The sequence below is a fragment of the Crocuta crocuta genome, unplaced genomic scaffold, assembly GCF_008692635.1.
Source record: "Crocuta crocuta isolate KB4526 unplaced genomic scaffold, BGI_CrCroc_1.0 scaffold334, whole genome shotgun sequence".
Taxonomy (NCBI): domain Eukaryota; kingdom Metazoa; phylum Chordata; class Mammalia; order Carnivora; family Hyaenidae; genus Crocuta; species Crocuta crocuta.
The window spans coordinates 5,000,805-5,008,420 of NW_027533260.1; the positions used below are offsets into that span (position 1 = coordinate 5,000,805).

A 7,616-nucleotide genomic window follows, 5' to 3' on the forward strand; every position below is an offset into this window, starting at 1 on the left:
ACAATGCCCTGCGCCTTAAAGGGGCCGCGGACACCTCAAGGCAGTGGTGGGGGGGGAGGTGGTGGTGAAGGGCGCTTAAAAGGGCAACGCGGAACCCTAGACTTCCGCTGTTTACCTCTTCCCCAGCGTTATTGCATAGGGATGCATGTCGAGGGTCGCCCCCAAATTAGGTGGGGAAGTTTGGTGGAGGGTAAGGGTTACTTCCTGGATCCCTCGTTCTCTCCCACGATGGAAATTCCTAGGAGGATCTTAATGGGGACACAATTTCTTCTCACCCTCCCCTTCGACTTCTCCATTTCTTCACATTCTGCTTAATTTGGGGTGGGGGGGTAAGCGAAGAGGATCCTCTGGTTAAGCACAGATTTTCTCAAATGTTCTCCCTTAAAGGCTACTTCAGATCCCCAACGTCCCCCCTTCTCTGCCAATTTATGAAGAGTCACTGAGGGGTGAACCCCTTCCCCAGCACAGGAGGGGGATGGGCGAGGAGGGCCCCTTCCCTCTCACCTCCGCCCCCCCCCNTGCACGCCCCGCCGTGACTCAGTTTCGCCCGCAGAGGATGGCGGGATCAGCCAGCAATCGGAGGGCGCGGAGGCAGGGGAACCCACCCTAGTGCTCCTGTGAGCCCCCTCCCCCACGCGCCACCTTGGGGCTCAGCCCCGACACCCTCCCAGGCTTCCGCAGCAGGTCCCGCAGGCCCCGCCCCACGTGACGCCACTGGTGGTCACGCCCCTCCGGTAGGGCGCCACCTGGCCCGGGTACTGTGCCTTAAGGCGCGGGCCGGATGTCTGGGAAGTCTTCAGTTCGACGGTTACAAACGGGTAAACTGAGGCCTGGAGGTAAGGAATAAATCTGGGCCGTAGCCCTCTTGCCTGAGTCCTCAGAACCACATTGGTATTTGGGTGCCAGGTAGGAGTGTAAACCCAACAATTCCCAGGGCCCCGCTGACTAGGTGAGGGAATCAACTTTCCCAGCCTCTATGCTAGCCGGGTCCTCTGCCTGGATGCTCTTCCGACCTCCTTCACTTCATCCTCTAGGCCGTGCTCCGACATTAATGTCTTCCCTGAAGAACTGAGTAATCTTCTCCCCGGCTCTCCCCCACTCTGTGAGATCTTGAACGCTGATCCACCTAGGTTCTTATTATTTCCCACGTGTCTCCTAAACTTCGATTTGGGGGGAGGGGTAGACTTGATCGGTTTCTGCCTCACTCGGTCCAGCGAGGCCCAGAACAGCAGCTCAACACACATTTATCCAACAGAAGGGAAACCCTAGCTCTGTGTGACCTTGGGCCAATGTTTTCTCCTCCTGTGTCTCAGCTTTCCCATCTGTGAAATGGGAGGGGTAGCACTTCTTTCCGGGTGCCACCTGCACACTTTTCTCTAAAGGTCCAAATAGTAACTATTTTCGGCATATCAGACATAGCGTCTCTTTCAGGTATCCCCTTCCCCCCTCATCTTTTTAAAACTGTAAAAGCCATTCCCAGCTCGAGTGCTGTGCAAAGCCGATAACAGGACCCCTGCCCTGGAGAAACTTGCATATGTACACAGGAAGCCTGATCAAGGATCTTTGTGGCAGCAGTGATGTGAGAAGAAACCAGAAAGAGCTTAAATGTCCATCAAGCGGAGGATGGAGAGGAAAACCACTTTGCATCCCCTCGTCTGCAGTGCTGGGCAGCAGCTACAAAGAATGAGTGTGCTAAAGGCAGGAAAGAAGCCTCCGATATATTATTGAGGGGGGAAAATAATCGCCAAATGATACATACAGTATTTTTTAAAAAATCACAGAAACACCCGAGGTACCATATACATGTGCAGACACTCAAAGAGTAAAAGATCTGGAAAGACCCACTCCAAAGTCATTGCAGTGGCTGCCAGTAGAATAGAGAATGGGAATCCGATGGTCATGGACATAGCATGCCTCATCTCGAAAATGCCAGGTTCCATCCTGCCTCTAGGCTTTTGCACTGGCTAGTCCTTCGGTCTTGAACACTGTTCCCTGGGATATTTGCATGGCTCGCTCAGCCTCTGTCACATCTCTGCTCACTTGTCCCCTTCACAGAGATCTTTCCTGACCCCCCTGTCTAAAAACCCAGCTGGAAAATCGAGTGGCTATGAGGTAGGGGAGGGGATGGAGAAAGACTTTTCATTGTATACCATTTTGTGAATTTTGAACCAAGTGAACTTATTACCCACTCAAAAAAAAAAAAGAATAAAAATTGAAAAACCAAAGTACCCCCTCAGACATCTTATCACCTTGCCCTTTTTTATTTTCCTCGAGACACTTATCAGTGTCTGAGATGATCTATCAGTTCTCTTGTTTGCTGCCTTCCCACGCACTAACTAGGTGGTGGGTCCGTCAGGGGCAGGAATCTCAGTGGTTCTACCTGGTTGATGACTGTAACCAGGGTCTTGCACCCAGCAGGTACCCGATCCATATTTGCCAAATGACAAGACAAATAATGTCTGCGGTATTTTTTTTTCTACAAAAGGAATTTATTTTGAGTTATATTATTAAAATGTAATAATAAATACTCTCCCCAGCATCCCGCTGAAACAGATGAAAAATAGGAAGGGAAGGTTATTGAACTGTATGATCTCTCTCTCTTTTTTTTTTTTTTTTTGAGAGAGGGAGCGGGTGTGGAAGTGGGGGAGGGGAAGAGGGAGAGGGAGAGAGAGAGACTCCCAAGCAGGCTCTGTGTTGTCGGCATGGAGCCCGATGCAGGGCTGGATCCCACTAACTGCAAGATCATGACCTGAGCTGAAATCGAAAGTCAGACGCTTAACCAATGGAGCCACCCAGCCGCCCTGAACTGTGTGATCACGTAAGGGTCCATTCAGCTTGAAATATTTCAAAAACATTGGATGTGTTTTTTTGTTTTTTGTTTTGTTTTTTTCAGATGATGAGTGGAATTTCCCCTTCTCATGAGACTTTCTGCAAGAGGGAAGTAGGAGAAAGGGAAATAAGCATTCTGGGGTTCCTCCATCGGTTTGTCTTCCTTCCGCTGATCTGTGTAACTGGGGAAGGGGAGTTTTCTTCCTTAGTGACTTTGAGGCCCCACCTGGGAGAGGGGTCCACAGAGGGCAACAGCTGTCAGTCCTTCAAGTCCAAGGAAGAGTCTGAATGGGCGCCAGTGAGCCTTCCAGCCCCATTTGGGCCCTTCTGTAACACAAAAGGTGGAAATGGCCAATAGGAACCTTTTCTCGGGTCTCTGTATCTGCACCCCTGTAATCTGGAAACAGTGCTCCTGTTTTCCTTTGCGGGATTCCCATTCCCCATCTCTCAGCCCATCAGGTTTGGGTGGAGTGGACCTCAGCCCTGCGCGCTAGGGATGGGCATGTGACCTCAGTCTGGCCAATCAGAGACACAGTGACTGGTCAGCCATGTGGTCCAGGGTGGCCAGTGAGAACCAGCTGTGGAAACAGTGCCTCAGCTACTGGGCACCTGGGGTATTCCCTCCAGTGGGAATGTTGGGCTGGAACTCTCTGCTACCTCAGGCGGAGACTGGGGCGCCTGGGTGGCTCGGTCGGCTGAGCGGACTGCCTGGGAATGAAGTCTACGCAGAACAAATAAAACTGAGAGATGATGACATCATCTGACAACTGGATGTAGCCATGCCTCCAACTCTTCAATTACTTGACCTATTAAGTCCCCTGTCTTGCATTCCCAGGTGGAACTGGGCTTCTGTCAATTGCGACGCAAACAGTCCGGACAAATACATCCTTCTGATGCTGGGAAACTGTCAACAAGCCCCTCGCTCCCCTGAGTGATACTAACGGAACTGCCTTCTCGCCCATGCAAAGGTCTGCAGGCTTGAGCCCCAGCTCCCTCTCTCCCATTGAGGTGGTGACTCCCACCCGTGCCTTCATTTATGTGGCTCCACCCACCACCTCTTTGCACAGCTCCAAATTCTTGCAGGGTATGTGGGACCCATTTGGCCACTTCTCTCATCCGGGACCCAGACCATCCTCGGAGGCGTCCCAGGGAGGGTCTCTGCAGCACATCCAGGCTTTGGGATTGGTCAAAAACATTCCTTGAATTTTTCTGCCTTATTTATGGATGAAGGGGGTCGTGCTTGGGAAGATGAATGGGGCTTTACAGAGCAATGCAGGGGACACATTTCTTGGGAGGAGGAGCAGTCTTCTCTACTTCTGCATCCCCCCACCCCCACCCTGTCCTGCCTCCATCATGTCTACCACATTGCTTCAGGGCCAGGAGTGAGAATTTATTAACATATGAGGCAAGTCGCTTGTCTCCTCTGGCCTCAATTTCTCCAACACTAAAGGAGATAGGAGGGCTGAGTTGCAGGTTTCTAAGAGAAACCTTCAAGAACAGAGAGTTCTTACCTGCCAGCGCCCTCCTGAGGCCTGGCAGAGCCGAGAATAAGCTTCAGCAATGACAGCGGCCCTGGAAAGCAGAGAGAGACCCTCAGGAGGGGATCCCTCCGTCTATCACCCCTCCCCCCCTTACACCTCACCACGCCCCCACTCACTTGCAGTAGAGCCCTCCCCCAGGAGGTAAATCTGGGATGTCCTCTGAGGCCAGAGTCCTGAAAACCGTGTTCAGGCTGGGGGGCTCCTGAGCAGAGGAATACAGCTCTGAGAAGGAGGCAAGGATTATGGGGGTGTCCCTGCTTACTGACCACCCCTCCCGTTACGCATTCGGAGCCTGCTCACCGGCGACCCTGCGGCCCAGGGCTGCGTCCAGCGCTAGCTCCTTCCTGATTGCCTCCTCGCAAGGCCTGGGGGCCCCGGGGAAGCAGACCAGGAGGCAGGTCATGTTGTCCAAGCTGCCCTGGAGAAAGTGGAGAAAAGAGAGCCCGGTGGGACACGGTTGAATGCCTCAGCACGGTTCCACGCCCTTGCACGCAGAGCCTGCAACAATCTCATTGGTCTAGTGCCCTCCTCCTCAATCTAGTTAGGCCCATTTCTCCCAAGTCTTGCTCAATTGCCAGTCTAAACCAAGCCCTCTCTTGGGACGCCTGGGTGGCTCAGTCGGTTAGGCGTCCGACTTCGGCTCAGGTCATGATCTCACGGTTCGTGGGTTCGAGCCTCGCGTCAGGCTCTGTGCTGACAGCTAGTTCAGAGCCGGGAGCCTGCTTCGGATTCTGTTGTCTCCCTCTCTCTCTGACCCTCGCCTGATCACGCTCTCTCTCTCTCTCTCTCTCTCTCTCAGAAATAAATAAAACATTAAAAATTAAAAAAATTTAAAAAAAAGTCCTCTCACCAGGACCTATCACCTAGACCACGCCCTCTCACTGTCCTAGCCAATCCCTATCAGAGAGCCACGCCCCTTCCCCGAAGCTCCTCCTACCCCGCTGTCCAAATGCGCCTCCTTCTAGCACTAATTATACTTCAGGACCCACTCCTAAATCCTAGGGCTTCCCATTCCAAAGGCCACGCCCTTTCTCTCAAGTCCCTCCCACTTGCCTATCCTGCCTATCCTGCATTATTAGTGCGCTCCCCGTGACCCAAAGCAGCCCTCAGCCTCCGCTCTCTCCATATTTTGGCCCTGCCCACTCCGGCAGGCCACGCCCTTTAGTGGAGCCCTATCCTCTTCTCTTTGAGGAACCTTCTCAAAATCCCTACCCCCCCAGATCCTTTAACTTCTTTCCCTCAATGACTCCAAGCCCCGCCACCAGGACCTTGCAGAGACACGTGTCCAATAGCTGCGCGCAGAGAAATTCCGGGGCCAGGCCCAAGCAGAGGCGCGAGGCCACCAGTCCCGCCAGGGCAGCGCCAGACATCGCGTCCCACACACCGTCAGAGGCCAAAAGCATGAACTCGTCCTCCGCCTGGCGAGCCAGGGCGGTCACCTCAGGCTCCGCGGAGACGAGCTGCAGCTCAGGAGGCCTTCCCGGAGCCTCTTTGTAAGCAAAGTCGCCCAGTGCTCGAGATACTGCCAGAGAGCCTTCGAGGCGCCGGCGGCGGATGGTGCCTCCCGCGTTGTGGATGCGCTCGCGTTCCCGGGGTCGGAGGGGCCGATGGTCCTCGGTGCTGAAAGCCACAGCGCCGGCGCGACTCAGCATCGCTCGGGAGTCACCACAGTGCGCCAGGTACAGAAAACGCGGGGAGACAAGCAACGCCACGGCGGTGGAGCCCCCCGGCTCGCCACGAGGCCAGAGCGCACGCAGGCGTGCGTCTGCGCTCAGGAAGGCTCGGCGCAGCGCCCCGCGCACTCCCTCGGGTTCGCCGGGAGCCGGGCCCAGCGCCTCAAGCACGTGGCCGGGCAGGTGGCGCGCACCGAAGAGGGCGGCTCGAGACCCGCCGTGGCCGTCGAGGACCGCGAAGAAAGCCCAGCCTGGGGGTAGCCCGGGCAGCGCGAGCCAAGCGCAATGCGCATCCTCCATGTGCGCGCGCCAGCCCTGCACAGCGCTCGCCCCAAAGCGCAGTCCCCAAGACGCGGCCGCACCCCCGTGTGGCCGCTGGACGCATCGCGGCGCGTCCAGGAGCGACCGAGGCCCGTCTTGAGTCCTCCGCCCCGCCTCCTCCTCCTCTTCTGCCTCCTGTACTTTGTGAGCTGGCCAGAGGAGACACTCCAGCAGGCGGGCAAAGGCCGCCATCCTTCAGCCCTGGGATCAAGAAACCTTCACCCTCCACCTTCCCCCCCGCCCCCGCCCCCNCTATGCCCTTGACCTGCACTCGAGTTATTAGAAGGGATTGGGTGTCCGCTCTCCTGCACCTCAAAGCGACGTTTGGGATCTGGATCACGTAAAATAATAATAGTAAGTTTACACTTACCACGTGCTACCACTATTTTACATCCTCTCCGGTTTAATAAAGAGGAAACTGAGTCATAGAAGAAGTAAACAGGGTTGCAGGGAAACGAACTCTAGAATCAATGTTCTCCACACTCGGCTTCGGATCCCCAGCCTTGCTCCCTCTAAGCTCCGCCCACTTCAGTGGTACCGCCCCCCAGTGTCCAAATCTGTAAATCCTTTATTTTTTAGTTCGACCCCTCCACTTTTGGGGCTTGCCCCGGGGCTTCAGTTGCTTCTTTTCCAGTTCCTGCCCATCCATTCAAGCACATAGCCTCAGACATCCTAATTTTCTCCGTTCTAGCTCCGCCTCAGAACTACAGGCTCAGTCCCTACATCCTGATGACCCAAAACTGCCCTCTTCTTAGTGGGTTATGCCTACCTTCTGGGCCGTGTCCAGAAGGGCCCTGCATGTTGTTATGTATTTTCTCTAGGCCTGCATGTTGTTCTGTATTTTCTCTAGGCCACGCCTCTACCTCCTGGGTATTTGACCCCGCCCAGCTACCTGCATAATTCTAAATTAATTTAAGCCCCACCCGTATCTGAGCTCCCCCCCTTTTCTCAAACTTTCTAAATAGTTTCTCCTGTCCAATCCCTCTTAGGATCTCAGCTCAGACCCTACCTCAGAGCGGTAGAATCTTTATACCCTTTCCTGAAAACCTCCCCTAGCTCCGCCCCAACCCCCACTCTGAGATCCACGCCTCCATTCTAGGTTCGTTCATCATTTTCCCTCCTGAGCCCCTTCCCCTACCCTATCCTAGGCTCCGCCTCTCTTCCGCTAGAGGCCGCGCCCCCTTCCATTTAGGTCCCGCCCATCAGACCGCCCCCCGCGCCTTTTCGCCCCGTAGTAAAACCTTCTAGCCCC

General features: G+C 54.7%; 1 protein-coding gene across 1 annotated transcript; it reads right to left on the reverse strand.

Annotated features, from left to right (window-relative positions):
- Positions 1-2,442: 2,442 nt before the first annotated feature.
- On the reverse strand, positions 2,443-6,556 carry PPM1N (protein phosphatase, Mg2+/Mn2+ dependent 1N (putative)). Its single transcript, XM_077747207.1, has 5 exons — positions 5,639-6,556; positions 4,671-4,788; positions 4,487-4,592; positions 4,341-4,401; positions 2,443-3,156 (listed from the first exon to the last, which is right to left on the reverse strand). The coding sequence occupies exons 1-5, from the start codon at positions 6,554-6,556 to the stop codon at positions 3,088-3,090; spliced, it is 1,272 nt and encodes a 423-aa protein (XP_077603333.1). The 3' UTR covers positions 2,443-3,087.
- Positions 6,557-7,616: the final 1,060 nt, after the last annotated feature.